At 38.7% G+C, this 18,215-nt stretch overlaps 1 protein-coding gene across 1 annotated transcript in view; it reads left to right on the top strand.

The window, feature by feature from the left end:
- The first annotated feature begins 11,966 nt into the window (after positions 1-11,966).
- fbxw4 (F-box and WD repeat domain containing 4) overlaps positions 11,967-18,215 on the top strand; it is a 50,343-nt gene continuing 44,094 nt past the window's right edge. Inside the window, exons 1-5 of the mRNA XM_074675893.1 lie at positions 11,967-12,376; positions 15,871-15,966; positions 16,171-16,356; positions 17,595-17,727; positions 17,818-17,903. Coding sequence (XP_074531994.1) covers positions 12,192-12,376; positions 15,871-15,966; positions 16,171-16,356; positions 17,595-17,727; positions 17,818-17,903 — 686 coding nt within the window. The 5' untranslated portion in view covers positions 11,967-12,191. The remainder of the gene's footprint in view (positions 12,377-15,870; positions 15,967-16,170; positions 16,357-17,594; positions 17,728-17,817; positions 17,904-18,215) is intronic.

The raw sequence follows: 18,215 nt of genomic DNA, 5'->3' as shown, positions 1-18,215 counted from the left end.
CTGTAAGGTAAACTTTATAAGTAGATATAAAGTAAACTTAACTTTAGACTATTAGTTACTAATCTTTTTTAATGAAATTATTTTCCTAGTTTATTTTAAGTGAGCTCAACTTGTCACATTTTTACAGTGCAATAAAGTATAAAAACACCTCATCAGATTTTACTTTGAGGTTTTGCAAATTGCTAAGTTGAAACAACTGAAAACTTAAAGTTGGATTGATACAAAATGTCGATTTGAGAAAAATCAAATTATGAAGTTTATTTGACTTAATCAATTGTGCTACTTGAACTAATAAAGGTAAATTTGAAGAACTTAATACATTTGGGTGTGACCTATTGAAGCAATAAATTAATAAGTTGGTCTGGCTGTTTTCTTGTTTCAGACGCTCAGAAGCTCAGGAGCTTGGAAGAAAAATACTCTGGAAAATATTTCCCTGGATATCAGGGGTAAGACGATGACTGGGGTATTATCAGTCAGAAAAACAGCTGATAAAAGACTGAGATTGCTCCAACACAGCTGGTTAATGCGAGAGAAATCTTACACATAATTAAATGAATGCCAGAGTTGAAGCTTCCTGATAAGCCTCACATCTTTATTTTAGGATAAGATCCTGCCATCATCGACATATCAAGACGAAAAACATCTTATCAACATGTGCAAGAGAAAGACATCTGAGAGAAGTGAGGAACTGTTACGCTATGGAGAAAATAACCCATATTCTGAACAGGACAGGTGAAGCATTTAGAGAAAGATCTGGGCACCTTTCACCTGTTTGCTGGGTAATGTTGGCGTGTCAAATATTGTAAAATCATGTAAAAGAAAAATGGAATTCCATAACTGACTGGATTATCAACTAAATAGGAATATGTAAGCATAGTTGATCAACTTTTTTTGTTCAATTTCATTGTTGTTGTCGTTTTTATTCCTTATAAATAAACTTTATGCAGACATAAATTAACAAAAGTAAACTTTTTATCTGGTGTGACTGAGTGAACTTTATCTTGCTGTTTATGCCCAAACCATTATTGTTCTTAGTATGTTGTTATTGTTTTGTTTTCAAACTGTCTATATTTGTCTATATTTGTCTTTGTGTGTGTGTGTGTGTGTGTGTTACTGTTTTACTAAAATGAAAACGTAAATAAAAATATTGGATAAAAAACATAAAAGGCCCCACCACACCCAAATAAAAATACATAAACATAAATGACATCAAACAAATTGTCCTATTTGTAGTTGTGGTCACTTTTCTTTTGTGGATCATAAAAAGACATCACCATTTATTTCAATCTGATTTGAACTTGTGGGGTGCCCCAGGGGTCAGTTCTTGGGCCAAAATTGTTGATCTCATATGTGAATGATATTGTTAATGTCTCTAAATGTTGAAATGTTTACTTTTTGCTGACGACACAACCCTCTCTTACAGTGGAGAACACTTAGTAGAAGTGTTGAGGGTGGCAACTGGTTTTACATAACCAAATTATCCCTTAACATAGAAAAGACAAACTCATGATGTTTGGAAATAAAGACAAAGTAAAAGATGTTTTGATAAATATAGAAGGTGCTGAAATTAACAGAGTAAATGAAATAAGGTTTTTAGGAGTTATTATCGACGACAGTCTGACTTGCAAATCCTATATTAATGCAATAAAAATGAAAATAGCAAAAACAGTTGCTGTGCTACATGAAGCAAAGAATTAACAAAGCTCTAAATCTGTTATACAACTCATTGATTATTCCATATCTGACTCTGGGGAAGTGCATGTAAAACTCCCATCCAGTCAATCTTCATTTTACAAAAAAGAGCAATAAGAATTATTACAGGAAGTAAGTATACAGATCCTTCCTGTTATTTCTTAAATTGAAATTCTTAAAAATTAGTGAATTAATAGATTTTGGAATGTTACAGGTTATGTACAAGGCTCACAAAAAAAACTTTTCCCAATCAACCTCCAGGAAGGATTTCAAAAAGACAAAGTTGTTATAATTTAAGGAGTCAGTTTATGGAATGATCTTAACAGAGAAAGCAAAGAAGCTAAATCAATCAATCCACGTCTTTAAAAAAAAAAAAGATCAAATCCAGATTTCTAAGTAAATACAGTGAAATTAAATAAGGTCATGCTGAGTGGCATAAAGGGAAAAAAGTGACCTTTTGTCTTTTTGTTGGCTGTTTTTCCTTTTTCTTTTGTTTGAAAAGAATGAAATGTTAAAAGGCATGTTTGCCTGCAGCTGTTCTGTTTTCTTATTTTCTTATATCACTGTTATGTGATTGTTTGATTTGTATCTTGGGAAAGAAGGGGCAGATACAATAAGAGTTTTTCTTACTTCTGATCCTTTTCATTCAGTTTTGGGGATCTTTTGTTTTTCTTTGTATCGATTTTTATTGATTTATAAAAGAATTAAATAAATAGCTCTCTTCTGAATTCATTTAACACCTTTCAATTTCAATTCAACTTCAGCAATAATATTTTTAAAGAGACAAAGCAGATTTCCCCCAATCTTTGACTAAAGTGCTCTGTTACCCCATCAGGACCGCTCTCTGACACCAGAGAGTGAAAGACAGGAGAAATATCCAGAGATAATATCTGGCAGAAAGGTTTGGTATTAGCTCTTACTTCCTCATATCATTGAAGTGTACATGTCCCAAAATTAGATTAATTTTAGATGTGTCTTTGGTAGAGACTCACAAAGCAAGGGAATCATTATTTATTGTGTTTGAAAAGAGGGGTCTGAGGCTGGATAAGTCAAAGAAACACTCAGAGTTGTTGGTAACAAGGTCCTTACAACACCTGCACCTATGACCAGCTCCCAGAGCAGATCTGAACCAGAGGAAACTCTGTGGTCTTTGGTTTCTCGCCACATGAAACCTGACCAGGGAAAACTAACAGGGAGAGTATTCTTAGTCTGATCCCAACAGGGATAACAAGGTCATTTGAAGTCATGAAGACAACCCCCTCCCACCCTTCCTTTTTAGAAGATAGCAGCACGTCAGTGTCAGAGAGCTTTGCTGTTGTGGGGATGATACCTCTGTGTTTGTTTTTAGGCTTTAGCCTAACCTCCAGGTCGTTAAACTCTCAGTACCTCCACTGTTTTTCTTTCATCTTCCACCTTTTAACACCCTGTTATTTAATCAGATCGAACAGTCCAAGCAGACAGCAGTGTGTGTGAGTGTGTGTATTTGTAGCTCAGACCAGTTTGTTAATTTTTTCACTGCGTTTTAGCGTTTTCAGATGAAACGTTGTGTAAACGGGGCCTAAATCTGCCTGAAAACTGACCAAAACACTCTGCCCTAAAGATGAAAAAAGATCTTCACAAGATTGTTATTGGATCTTCACAAGACTGGAATGATGAAGTCATCATGTAAAAGATTTCCTAACTGGTCCATGAGACATTGAGGGAGCTGGCCTCAAACACCAAGGTCTGCCCATGACAAGCCTTCAGAGGGCTGGCCAATCAGAGGGAAGATTTGTGGAACATGGAGTCTTAAAGAGACAGTGGCAAAAACAAAGTGTGTCATCAGACACTGTGATACTACTACAGGGCTAAAGACTTAAACAAAAGCACAACACCCCTTCTTTGAGTGTGGGGATGCTGGGTAGCCAGTTACCCCACCAACTGTAGGAGTGCTGGGTTGACAACGACATTTGGGCAGATAAGGCAAACTTTGGACACATCTCACAAAAATTCAGCAGTCAATAAACCTGTGTGCCAGAAGAAAAACAAAAAGGGCTTCACTGTCCTGCCAGGCAGTGCCCTCTAAGGCCAACAGTGAGATGGTAAGTAAGTAACCCTGGCCTGTCTCTATTTTTAGACCCACTACTTCACCTACAGCTGGAGTGTGATGAGTCAAGCTGCCATTTGTTCAGGTTGCTGGGTAGTTTGTGTTCTCCCTGCAGACAATTTGCTCCATTCGGAGTTTAATCAGAGGAGAGCTGAGATCACATCAGAGTCCCATCACTGTGCGCACAGATGACCAAACAACCTGGGCCAAGGAGGGAAATTCCCCCTGTGCTGGGACAAGCTCATGAAACAAGTCAGGGTAGGATTCAGGTAGTTCACCTTTTAGCAGCTAAAGTTTAAGACCAAGACCCAGAGATTAGGATTTTTAAAAAAAAAACACGTCTTATCTCTTAAAAACTTACACACCTTTACAATTTGTTTTCAAACAAATTAACGAAAGTGCCAAATAAAGCTAACAACTATAGGCATTTAAGAATTTTTAAAAGTAAAATGGAGTGCAAAATAAAACAATTTAACTGTCAACTCTTCCTGGTTCATTTCTGTTGTCTAAGCATGACCAGACCCACGTTTGCTATAGCTTTAAACCGCAGCAACTAGCAGCAACTAGTGGCAAGGAGGACTAAGGGGTCGTTTACACGACAACGGTTTTAGGGGGAAACGCGAACATTTTGTTGCGTTTCGGCCTCACGTTTACACTGAAACAGCGTTTCAACCCACCTAAAACGCAAACTTTTGTAAACGGCCTCCAGAGTGGGATTTTTCTGAAATGCTGCCAACACTGTTGCTGTGTAAACATCTGTGGAAACGCTGACGTCACACTCCGCTCCGCGCAAATGCATACAACAGGACAAATGTACCGTTGTTACAATTGTCGCAAACTACCGTGTTGTGCTTGTGCTGCTCAATCTGCTGAATCTGCTGACTGTCTTTATACAAGGTGAGCATCTTTTGCTCCACTTCTGCTCTTAGCATTCCCCAATACACCAGATGACCAGCTCAACCATACTTCAGTGGAGATCTCCCAAAAGCGGCTTCTGGACAAGACAGTTATAGCGCCATCTACAGGCCTGCCATGCTTACTACAGCGTTTTCAGTCCCTCTGCATTTCTGTGTAAACTCTAATATTTTTCACTGCGTTTTAGCGTTTTCAGATAAAATGTTGTCGTGTAAACGGGGCCTTACTCAACCTAAGATTTTTTTATTGCCCTGAGTATCGGCTGCTCGTATCAGCAGCCTTCACAAGTACTGATACCTTGAAAAAAAATGGTATCAGCCCAATAACTGATACCGATTCTGACACCAGTACTTGCCCATCCCTATCTTAGATAAAGCTTCAGACTTCAGAATTTTCTATTCTCATTATTAATGTGTTAAATAAAGGAGGGGCTCATGGATGGAGCGTTGCAAACCAAAGCTGAAATATTTGCTGTTGGTTTCCAGTCAAGACAACAAACTTTTTCTTTTGAGAAGGACAATTTGACATATTGACACAACATGTCTACCCTGAGTGTGTCCTTAATATTACGCCAGTTTGTAAACTGTTCTTGTCTTCTAAGTCCCTAACGTGTTGTGAAAATCCAACTCAGAGTCACGTCCAGGAAATAATATTTGTCTAACCTGATAATGTCCTTTTGTCGGAGTTAATCCGGATTATTTGACCCAAAGCATCGATCTGAATGCTCTTGACAATGCTTGGCATTAATCTGCTTAGCTCCTTCCACATTGGATTAGCAGAGGGATCCTAACCTTTGGACTTCCTGAAGAAGACATCAGATCAGTTACTTAGAGCCAGTGCTTTGGGACAGTTTGAAGAGTTACCTCCAAGTTTTTGATCAAAGTTTTGATCATGCTACAGACAGATTATAGATTAGCAGACAGCTCAACGCGTGTACGATGCATCTTGAAAAATGCAAATCCGCAGACCTTCTAGAGGAATGGTAGACTCTGTGAAAATTGATTAAATTACGGCACTAGCCTGTCCTTTCTATTACCGCCCCCACGGCTGTGTCTGTAAAGTCAGAGTGAACCTCAGGGAAGAGCCGGTCTGTGGGAAAAATCACACCTTCTATGTCGCTAGTGCTGCCATGCAAATGTGGAGCAATTCCAGCGCAGAAAAACGGGGGGAACATTGCTTTCATCCATTTTATTGAGCCACAAGCATCATCTTTAACCCCGGATAAACAAACACAGCTACCTTCTTCATTTGCTAAGGGAGCAATTTAACCCCTGCCTCAAACCCCCTGTGGAGGCCCTAGAATAGCAGGGGTGACCGGAGAACGCGACCCTTCCTCCCTAAGCAGCCTTGAATGCCACAAACCGACACAGAAGCTGCCCCAGTCAAAAACCACTCACAACCTCCAGCCGCTTGTTTATTCTCCAAAACATTCAGTCAGATAAGGAGCTGGGTGAGATCACTCCTGACAGCAGAGGGAAAGACAGAGCTGTTTTTACCATGCACTAGTCTCAATGTTGCTCATTGTGAAAAAGTTAATGATCAATTATTGGATGCACTTGGAAAAGGTCTTAACGGATCAAGATGTATTGTTCTTTCAGTCTCAGAAAATGTTAAGTGCTTCTGAATACTAGACTTAAACATAATGCTTTGGGTATTTTAAGATGAAGGCTACTCCGTTTGGATTTTAGTCCATGTTTATGGGGTTCTATCAGATCATGATCTGAGACAAATCCCCCAGAATCAGAATAAATTCACAAATCCAAATACTTCCATCTGATTTAAATATGTACAAACAGTGTTGAAACAGTAACACTTTGGTGTTATGAGTTTATGAATCTTTTTGTGACAGACTGAATAGAGCTTAAAATCACAGAGGTGTGGTTCAGTTCTTCCAGGACATTAATCTTTACTCAGATACCATACTTGGATTCTTCTTCCAGGACAATTGATTTAAACTTTATTAATCTATTCTGAATCAGACTGTCTTTTTCTTACTCATCCACAATTTACTCACTGTATTTCCTTTGCAATAAGAGTGCCACATGTTTTCTCTTAGAGTACGTTTTATTTATTTTTTTATTCCACTGAGGAATTCAAATGAAACTGACAGAAAAAAAGCTGGTTAGAATATTAACAACATGCCTGTTTAATAAACTGATTCTTATTTTATGCATTTTTTAATGGAAATGTAAGCTGCTTTAAGTGTTACTCCTCACACACATGTTACACACGGCTTGATCCAAGAATATAGATTCAGCACTGCAGGATGTGAATAGTTTTAAAAATAAAATCTCAAACTTGTAAGGTGAGTCGGAATAGGCTGAAAGAATTTAGACGACTTCAGGAGAAAAAAAATAGACGAGATTTATGATTGGAGGGTAAAATATCAGCTCACTGAGATCTGGAAGGAAACATTATTTTATATAACTCTAGAAATTAAGAAGTTAAAAATTAAAGAAATTCCGCCAATACCTTTTTTTGTTTTTATGAATGAATACTACAGCTGGTTGTTAACATATGACGCCTAATAAGAGACTTTTGGTTCTACAGGACAAACACAAACTCCATCATCAGTTAGATCAAACGGAATAAAAGCAGTAGAGTCATCCATACACTGACTTTGGGTATCAAATACTAAAAATAATGTGGTTTTTATCAATTGAACTGTTTTAACACCTCTACAGAAGCTCATCTCTCTGTCTGCTATGGAGACATTTCTGCACACCATGGAAGTGTGTTCACCCATCCTGTTAGTCAGGATAAATTTCTAAAAACCTACATGGAAAAAAAAAATATCTGAACAAGTGTCTCTTGTCTCATCTCTCGCAAAAAAATGTTTTATCATATTAAATACAAGCCAAAGTAATCTGATGAATGCAGAAATATGTCTTATTTCAAGATAAGACACCTGAAAAAAATCTGCCAATCTGTTTCTTTCCCAGGAGGAGAGAAACATTTACTCGTATAAAAATAATGTACAAGAAACCTAAAAATGTAAAAAAATAAAAATAAAAAAATTTATCATTCATTTCACCCCAGTGGCAGAATTTTCTGCCTTTTACAAGCAGTTTGGGCCTCATCTTGTCTTTTGAGATGTTAGATTATGTTTTTCTGTTGCTCAATAACAGACTTATTTCTTTTCCAGCCCAGCTCTATAAAAGTTCTACTTTTAACATCTAACCATACAACTCTGTAAGGATTCCTTTAGATAGCTTTCACATACATTAGTGTCATGCAATTTTTTCAACCTTGAGAAATTATTTCATCCAGGGAGATAAAGTTTTATCTGCTGAGGAACACACTTTTCAGACACCTTGAAAAAGAAAAAAAACAACTGTTAGCACGTATACTTAATCCATTGAGTTGCTTTTCTGTTGCTGCTATAGAAAGGAGGTTAGCATGTTTGACTTTAGTCATAAGGTGATAAACCACTGATGGTCAGGTTTGAGGATTACAGCTCTGATTTGACCCTGCAGGCTGTTCAGATGAGTGCAGATGCAGTTAGGTGAATGTATTCTCTATCAAAAATGACAAGCAGCCCATTAAATCCAAGCCTCCATTCAGTGCTGCTCACAAAAGCCACCAGTCCAAACCAGGCTGGATAATTGAAACGCAAACAACTGATCAAAGTGAAGCTCCAGCTCGACAGTTTCATTGTTTATGTACGGCCTTATGCGAGACCTGTTGACTTTTCCAATTGGAGCTGTAAACTTTTGTTTGTCCATGCATTTCCAAGACTGATTGTCAGTCTGATCTGAACAATTACCAGCTAAATGTGTTTGCCAGCTCAGGCAGAGCCCCCCTCCCTCTTTGCTGCCCTAAAAAGATCAAAAGGGAAGACCCCCCTCCCCTCCATAGCCCCCTTAAAGCACCCCCATCACAACCCCCAAATGTCCCCTCCACTACCCGCATCCCTCCTCCCAACCTCTTCATTTCCTTTTAGCCATGACAGTTCAGCTGGAAAGCCAACCATAAATGATTTTTTTGGACGGCCCAGTGTTTGGGACGTGGCCCTTTAGAGAGCACAGCTTTCAACAAGAGGACATGTCGTTTTGAAAAAGAAAGAAAGAGAAACGATCTGCATATTTCAATTATGTGCGGTTGTGCTCAGCTGATCAAAGAGCTGCAGGGATGCCACTCGTAACCGAAGGCTTGAGGAGCCCCATCATGTGAATGAGCACGAATCACTGCTACTGATGCTAAACGGTTAAGCGCCCCAAAAGATGTCAAAGGGGTTAATCAACTTTTAGCAGTCATTTGATCATGACATGGATTGGAGTAAAGAAAAAAAAGCTGGCGCAAGTTTGAATCAGTAAAGACAATTTGTTCCAACAAGATTTTTTGATTTTTTACACCTCCAGTTCACAGGATCTTTGGGCTCTTTTATGAGAGAAATATCAGACTCAGAAATCAGCTTCTGGGTCATCAAAAAGTCAGATACAGTGACAGTTTGACCAAACATCTGTGACAGGCTGGTTTTCAATCACATCATCAAAGAGCTGATTCATTTGACACGTGTTAATACTAATTATTATTTGTCAATAAGCTTAAACAAAGTCCATTTAATGGCATCATTTTTATACCATTGCTGTTTATATTTAGTTGAACTGACCCTTTAAAGCATCGAAAACTCTTGTGGAAGCTTTTAGATTTTTTTCTGTCTGTAATAAAGTAATTTGACTCCCTAGTCTGTGTGGTGTGTGAGGGCAGATATGGAAATGTCTGTAAATCTAAAATAATTTCTACATCTTGACAAGTTTTTAATTTTGAATTGAAAATATACAGTTCAGTTTAGATATATGTGACCTTTAAGATAACATTATGATTTGTAAATGTTAATGTGCATTTTTCCCTCAGATATTCCAGGTGGTTCATAATATTTTTGTAAAAAGAGAGATGATGAAATGTGAACTTATTTAGGACGTACTTTTATTAGAACAAGGGGAACCCTTTGCAGTTGTTTTTTATAGGTTGTTGTGCTCTGATTTTACTGATATTGACACTTGAGATTAAGTTAGGCAGCATGAGGTCTCTGAACTTAAACGACACCCTAAATATTTAAAGCTCCTGTAAGGACCCTTCTGGTTTTGGCGCCCCCTGAGGACAAAGAGATACCCTCTAACTCATTTGGTCTTGTCCATGAATGACTGAAGTATTCTGACTGAAAAGCCTCTTTTGCTTAACATTTAAAAACCAATAAAAAAAATCAAACAAACAAAAAAAGCTAACTCTAAAATATTCTGGGCCAAAGGTCTTCAAAAGTCTGTTTCCTCAATCCTCTTGTCAGATATCTGATATCTACGAAAAAGGATCAAGGGCACCGGAAAAAAAAAAAAAGAAAAGAAAAAAAGTCAGAATTCAGACTTTTTTCTCAGAAAAAAATAGTAATAAAAAAATGGCTGTATTTTTTTCAGTGACCCTAACCTTTTTCCGTAGATATGTTGTCATAGACAGAAAAAATAAAAACAGAAGGCTTAATTTCATTGCTGAAGATCTTGTTTTTTGTCATGATTATGATGACACCAAACGGCTCATTTCATGTTCTGTTCTATAAAAAGCCAACATGTATTCCTTAATCTTTTGCTCCACCAACTTCACCTGGTCATCCAGATATAGCCCCTTTCAGCTTTAAAAATGTTCTAAAAAGCAGAAAATTAGGTATATTTCCTGTCCCAGAAGTGCCCATGTGTGAAAAGCAAAACCCTGCAACCCCCACTGACCTCACTCACCTGCTTTAGTAAGAACTTAGTGTCAAACTGGAGAACTCATACCCACTGGAAGAAGGAATCTGACTGTCATTACGTTTAAAAACTCTGATCCCCTGTTGATTGTTTTGAGCTATATTCATAAGTCTTATAAAAACTCAAGAAAGACATATCCTGTGGTACAACTTCTATCTCCAAACTGCACCATGTGCACAAATAGACTCACTGGTTCCACAGGCTTATGTACTGGGGATGTAAGCTGGAGTGAGGTTCAAGACATTTTGTCTGATCAAACAGCACCATGCTCTCCCATCCTACTGCACTCGTATGATGTCACCTGATCATAAATAACATGCACAAATAGAGTTATCCCTCTAAGGGGCATTAATGCTGCCAGAAAGATGCTTTACAATGGAAACCTCCTCACATCGTCATAATGAGTCAACAGGTATGTGTTCATTATTTTAAACAGCTGCCAGTGACATGAATGCATGGGGCTGTTTCACCAGAGATATCTTATCTTTTTTTGTGTGCGCATAATGTAGGTTTTGAATTCTCAAGAAATTGTTGTGTTCTCTTTCATATGTTGATGCTCGGATACAACCAATACTTACCAAAATGCTGAAATCCTCCAAGAAAAATGGTGGCTGGTGTGCAAAGGCCTCAAAGGTAAACCCCACAGTGTCCCAGATAGACACTTGATACAAACAAACAATGACATTCCATTAGACATCTATAATTTGTGAGCAGTTTTTAAACCTAGCAGGAGAGAAAAAAAAGTACATAATTTTCCCCAAAAATGAATATTTTGCTTACCTGTGTTTTAGCTTGTCACGCCCCCTGTTAGCTTTCTGCTTTTTCTTTTTGACAGTCAAGCTCCACTCTGCACCATTACTACAAGATAAATACAATGAATACTTTTCCTCAGAAAAAAGGACAGGTATTGCTTCACACTGCTAAACTTTACCTGTAGTGTAGTGTTGCCATGGGGGTTTGAGCTGTAAATGGGATGGTCAGGTTGTCCACGGATACTGAGAAATATGATTTGGAAATACCTAGTTATGGTGCAGACAACCTCATTTTTGATCGTGGATTATGAAGAGATAAATATGCCAAAGTGGGACGACTTTAAGGGCCTTTAAACTATAATTTCACATGATGCTTCTCCCTCGTTTATATTTAGCCGGCTGCAGACTGCTTTTCCGGTTCGTCCTTTCAAAATAATGTACAGCTGAAAAAAAAAAGTTTTAAAAATGGTTTATGCTCATTCTCCTAAAACTTCAATTTAGTAAAGTTATGTCATTTTTGTCAGTCGTTTTGATTATTTATTTATTTACTAATTTATTTAATCAATTTTATTTTTACTGTGGCCCTAATCCTCGATTATAAATAAGTCTCACCCTGTTTATTATCTTTTCGTTTCACCTATAATTTTTTTATTGTTATTCTTATTGTTTTTCGTGGTTGACTTGAAAGACTGTAATTAATTCGCTTTAAAAATATCGTTAAAAGGAGTAAAAGCAATATTTCACCTGTCTGGGGAACCTCCGAGCAGCTGACCAGGCGAAGTACGTCATCACGTCCAGCTACGTATCACTGTCGTCATCCGCTGGAGCTCGTCTGCAAGAATGGCTTCCTGTTTACTGTGTTTATATCCACACTGAAAATGGATCATTGTTTACAGCCTGTAGCACATTTTTTAACCAGGACCGGCCTGAGCGGGACATTGTACCGACGAGACCCGGGGATAGAGAGCACAAGGACGGTGTCATCGTGCTGTCAGAGTGCTCACCATGCTGCTATCCCAGCTACCAGAGGATGTTCTGTACCATATCTTGTCTTGTTTGGACTACAGATCTCTCTGTCGACTCTGTCAAGTTTGCAAAAGGATTTACTACTTTGTAAACCGAGACGTTGTGTGGAGAAAGATTGCTAAGGAGTTTTTAAATACCGGAATAACTCGCAGCGGGACAGACATGTAAGCACACTATTATACTTTACGTTAGCATAAACTTTGTTGTTGTTGAACAGGCTCTTGAGCCGCAGCTGTGTTGGTGAAATGTGGACAGTGTTTTTCTGCCTCAGTTATTTGTTCAGCCACAGAATTGTGGTGAAGATGAGACTTACATCCAGCAGGTTGTCAGTACTCAGGGGCATGTCCATTGGTTGGCCAGGGGTGGCCTGTCCCCCTTGATGTCTTTTCGACCACCCCTGGTACCCCCAAAGATCTTAAAGTATGACTATGCATTTAAATTTGTTAGATTTCTTGTAAGCACTTCAAAATCCATGGACCTTTACACAGGGGATGGATCAGTTTGCACATAGCATCTATGATATTTATCTGAAAGGTTTAATGACCATTAATGTTAACTTCAAGCCACGCCGGTTACCAGATAACCTGGCAACCCTACATAGCCCACCCCTTACTCCAGATGTATTCAGGTTTTGGAAAGATACATTAGCTATGTGTCAACATTCATGCAGAATAGTAAAAAATTGAGGATTTGAGGGTTCAAATGATGAAGTCTTATGAAGATATTCTCAAACTATATAACACTATGTTATGTAAGGATGTGCAAAGCTGATAAGAACCTGCTGGTCCATACATTGTGGTCCCTTGGCTATTTGGCTCTGGTTTTGCAGTCCAAACAGGACAAACTAGAGTTACCAGTTTATTTTCCTGAGTGCATTGTTAAACAGTTGATTATAAATGATTTTGTCTGACATTTCTTTGTTAATCAGTCGTAGCATTCAGGAAAAGGTTTTGTAACTTCTGACTCTCATGACTTGGAGCAGAGTTAGTAGCTGAAGTGCAACCTAAGGGTGGTTTTAACTCAAATCTTACATTTGATGACCACATGTTTTGTAAAATCTGAGTGAAAACAGAAGCGGTCTTTCAAACAGGATGCTCCATGAACACAGATGGCAGTTCTGATGGGTGGCTTTAACTAGAGATGGTTTTGATATCTTTAAAAAAAACTGTTGTGATGAGTCCGGCAGCTTAGCATGACTTTATTTAATCCATCCATTGTCTTTCCTGCTTTTCTCTTTTGGTGTCACAGAGGACTGGAAGCTATCCCAACGGTCTTTTGGAGGCTAGGCGGGGTAAACCCTGGATTCCAGCCTATCACAGGACTTTTATGTAGAGGCAAACAACTATTTAAACACAGCTGCAGTCAATTAAGAGTTACCAATCCACCTGATGAACATGTTTTTTAAACTAGGAAAGGCAAGGCAAGTTTATTTTTAAGCACACTTCAGCAGCAAGGCAATTCAAAGGTCTTTCGCCGTGGGGAAGGAAGCTGGAGTGAACTCATGCATGCACAATGAGAACATGTAAATATACAGATAGAAAGGCACCTTTCTGTTGGGGAATTGAACGTGGAACCTTCTTGCTCTGAGGCAACAGCGCTAACCACTGCTCCACCATGCAGCCTAGTCTGACAAAACTGCAGAGATTGATGCTGCTTTAGTTCTTGACTTTACAAAAGTGGGCCCCCAGATTTGTGAAGGAATCAGTGTTTTTACGACTTGAGATAACTTTAGAATAGTAGTAGTAGTAAAGTTTATTTCAGACAGAATAATGACAATAGCAATAATAGTACTAGAAATATAGTAATAATAATGATAATAAGATAGATAGATAGATAGATAGATAGATAGATAGATAGATAGATAGATAGATAGATAGATAGATAAGTACTTTATTAATCCCAATCATAATGATGATAATAATAAACAAACAAACAAAAAATACTCTACAGAAGCCAAACACATAAAAAATAAGCAATGGAACATATTAAAGGGGACATATCATGCTGATGCATGATTTAATACTTATATATAATATAATAAATTTGAAAACTAGACCTTACACCCCCTGAATTTTCAAAAAATGAGATATTGTATTTTTTTCTGATATCCTAGAATGAGATTTGATGCCTCTGAAAATAGGTCCTAGGATCCTTTCTTTTTATTGGAGTAATCTGATAAAGCAGCTCCTCCTCTGTGATGTCAGTTAGTCACACAACCGCCACCGAGGGATACACCCACCAAGAGCCGAGTATAAGCGTATAAACTATATATGTTACAGTACCGGTTTGACTCACCACACTGAAGCGTCCTGAGATGATCTGTGTCGAGGTGGATTTTCTTCCTCCTGAGCTGCAGAACCGTCCGGGTCTGACTCGGGGTCCAATACAAAAGGACGTATCCTACACTCTGCCATTTTATTACTGCTATCAATGCCTTACGGTGAAGTTTTGGCAAACAGCAAACTCGCTCGGTCTGCCCCATCCAATATGGCCATTTTGTAAATACTGCCATGCTGCAAAAACCGCCCCCTGGCTCTACCCCCTCCGCCCCTCTGATAGAACTGACCAATCAGAGCACAAAGGGCTGTGACGTTGTGAGGTTACTGGAGGTCATTCTCCAAAGGGAGCGTTTCAACGAGATCTTCAGAATGGCCTAAACTGAGGATACTGAGAACGCTATTGTGGGACAATGAAGGAACTAAATGACTTGTACTGAGTGCAGAAATGCTTTACAGGCATCCTAGTCTGGCATAGTGAAAAGGAGAAACAAGCATGATATGTCCCTTTTAAGTGATTAAATAAATCATATATCCGAAAAAGGAGTGAGTGGAAGTTCATCTTATTTATACCCACCCCCTCTACTTAATAATAAGCAATCAATTCATCAATTTTCTGCTTATTCAAGCAAGGATTTCTAATCATAACAAACAGGATATCAGAAATCAGAAACCTGATTTGTCTTGTTTTTCTAATGCTAGCCACATTTAGGGTTGCACAGTGGTGCAGTTAAGAGCAAGGTCCCCTCACATTAAGAAGGTTCCTGGTTTGATTCCCCCGCTGGGCAGGAGCCTTTCTGTTCAGGGTTTGCATGTTCTCCTCATGTGGGTTCTCTCTGACTTCTTCCCACTATCAAAAAATGCTCTTGTCAGGTCGATCGGTCACTCTAAACTTCACATTGGTGTGAGTGTTTGTTTGTCTCTACATGTTAGGATGAGCCCTGCTTTTTACAGTGATGAAGCCCTGAAAGAATAAAGCAGTAAAGATAATTGATGGATTGTCTCGTGATGGATAGCTTATGATCCAGAACTCAATCAACAAAAACCAAGCTTGTGTGTTTATTATTCAACCATGTGCACAAGAATTTTATTGATACAGCTCTAGATGATCTACACACCTCACTGTTTGATGTTGTCTCAGTTCTATTCTTTAACTGTTGTACAAATCTGAACAAATCAAAGTAGAAGTGCCTACACAGAGAAATACCACTAGAGGGAAGTGAGTAAATGTGTAATTTGTGTGTAATTTGAAGCAGCCGCCTTTTACTGTTTAGTAACATAAAGCAAACACATTTCAGGGTGTGAAAGGCTCAATGCACAGCTTTCCTCCTCACTTGCTTTGATGTTCACAAAGTGAAGCTGAACTGTAGCTGTCATTGCAGATACCCTCACATCCCACTGAAGGAGAGAGTGAAGGTGGCTCAGAACTGGTACGATGGTGTCTGCAAGAAGACCATCCCTCTCAAATGGAAAACAAAGTAAGAGTTGTTTCCCCTGACACTGTTTTTACACCTTTCTTTAGTCTGATTGCAGTGTGACGTAACACATTAAAGTCTTCAAAGTAAACTCTAAATTATGTCAAACATCCATTTAGGGTTTATTTTTCTGGATGTTATTCCAAAAACAGACTTCTTTCCAAGCCTGACTTATCACTCACTTCAAACTACACATCTACCTTTCAGACTGCTGCCCTGGCTACAGCTGGACAGAGATGTTCTGTTTCTGTCTCAAGCTGCTGACATCGGGGCGTACCATCAGCACCAAGACAGTGGGAAGCTCCAGCGTAGACCGTTTGAAATCTACTCAGGTCACAAGGGAGATGTCTGCCGCTTTGTTCTGACAGACTCTCACTTGATCAGCGGTGGAAGGTAACACTTTTTGTGGCTTTATTTTATATAAAATAGACAAGTCATTTCCAGAGTCTGGGTCCTGACCCACAGTTGGGTGCTTTCAGTTCCATGCTTTCCTGAACCAGAAGAAGACTTCCCTCGCCGATTTGTTCACTGATGATTGGCTCCTCACACTGTCATATCTGGTTATATTTTCATCGTAAAGGGACATCCCCACAATGTTTACTGTAACTGGAAATGTAACTGCTTTAAAAAAGTCTGAAGCCATGAGCTCAAACAGCCAAAGCCAAGCCACCATATCAACAGTATACTGTTTTATGGCACTCAGAGGAAAACGCTGTCACTGTGTCACTATCACACAAAGAGCTGACCCATTGATAACTTTGATCGCTAGTTTCCAAAAGGAAGATTTTAAGTCAGATCCAAAACCTATTTGATTTTGAGAGTCCAAAGTCACTGTCGGATCTTGGACGGGCACCAGCTGCAGAATCGGGGCTGTTACAGTTGTGCAGTGACGTCACGTTGAAAAAGAGACATGAACAGATGCCTTAACTTCCTTCTGGATGAGCATCGCATCTTAGTATATTGTCCTGAGTCTGGTATTTTGCTTTTAATCACTTTCACAACCACATAGAATAGAATAGAATAGAATACAATAAAATAGAATGGAATAGAATAGAATTATTTTTCTTGTCTGTCACAAGTGACAGAAACTTGACTTTGACAGGCGCATTTAAAACTAATACAAAAACGAATTGGAGTTCTCACAAAAATGAAGACAAAATACAGAAACAGAGTGCACGCTGCACTCAGTACGTGTGTTGTTCTCTTATCTTGTACACATGACTAGGATACAATTCTGAAAAGCAAGCAGGCTAACCTGTCACTGTAAAAATGTAAGTATTTTCAGAGTGTTAGCCCCACAAAGTGTAATTCATTCATCAAATATGTCTCTTAGGCGTGTTAGCTGGTACAAAAGATGTAAGATGATGCAGAAACATCATTAAAGAACATTTTCTTTTATCTTTGCACGTTTATCCAGTCAATCAATTTACAGATTGGACATATTTTGAATTGGGCCACTGTGGCTTGTTCCTCCAAAAAATTGGTCACCGGAAAAAAAGTTTGGGAAACACTGAAATAGACAGTGCGTCGATCATTAGTAAATCTTAATAATACTGTATACATTGTTCATTGTTATGCAAGAAAGAGATATTTCTGTCTGCTAACTTCAAAGCCGTCTTTGCTCTTTTCAGTGATGGTAAGATCCTGGTCCACAGCAGGAACAGTGACATGTCGATGGAGTTGTCCGGTCATAACCAAGAAGTCAACTGTCTGGATGCTAAAGATGGACTCATCATCAGTGGGTCAAGAGACAGAACAGCCCGGGTTAGAAAACCACAGCCATTCATGCCAAAGTAGGTCTGATATTTCTAAAGTTACCAAAAGATCTCACTGGTGGGTTTTGTTTTGTTTCAGATTTGGACTTTGACTTCCAGCTGCAACAGACACATAATCCCCATGTATGACAGAGTGTGGTCTGTTGCTATTAACCCCACATTGAGGTAAGAATTCCCTCAGAAACACTCTCAAGACTTTGGTTGAAGGGATCTACTGAGAGGTGGACTACTCTACATGCTGGAAAACATGTTCCTCTTTGCAATATCTCTTTGAGATAGCTTAAATCATGAAATGAACCAACAGGGCAGGGGTGGCCAACCAGTCAGAGACCAAGAGCCACAAAAATTACCGTGGTACTACAGAGAGCCACATCACACACGTGGTCTTACAAACACACTTCCTCTCACACATAAGCGAAATGACATAAAATGAAAAACAATCCATTGCCAATTTTCAAAGCGAGATTTATTGTGTTG

Source organism: Halichoeres trimaculatus, unplaced genomic scaffold (assembly GCF_033239565.1).
Source record: "Halichoeres trimaculatus isolate MK-OKI-2021-1 unplaced genomic scaffold, fHalTri1.1 fHalTri1_scaffold_8, whole genome shotgun sequence".
Taxonomy (NCBI): Eukaryota; Metazoa; Chordata; class Actinopteri; order Labriformes; family Labridae; genus Halichoeres; species Halichoeres trimaculatus.
The sequence above is the reverse complement of the archived record's forward strand: the minus strand, read 5'-3'. Positions and strand labels throughout refer to the sequence as shown.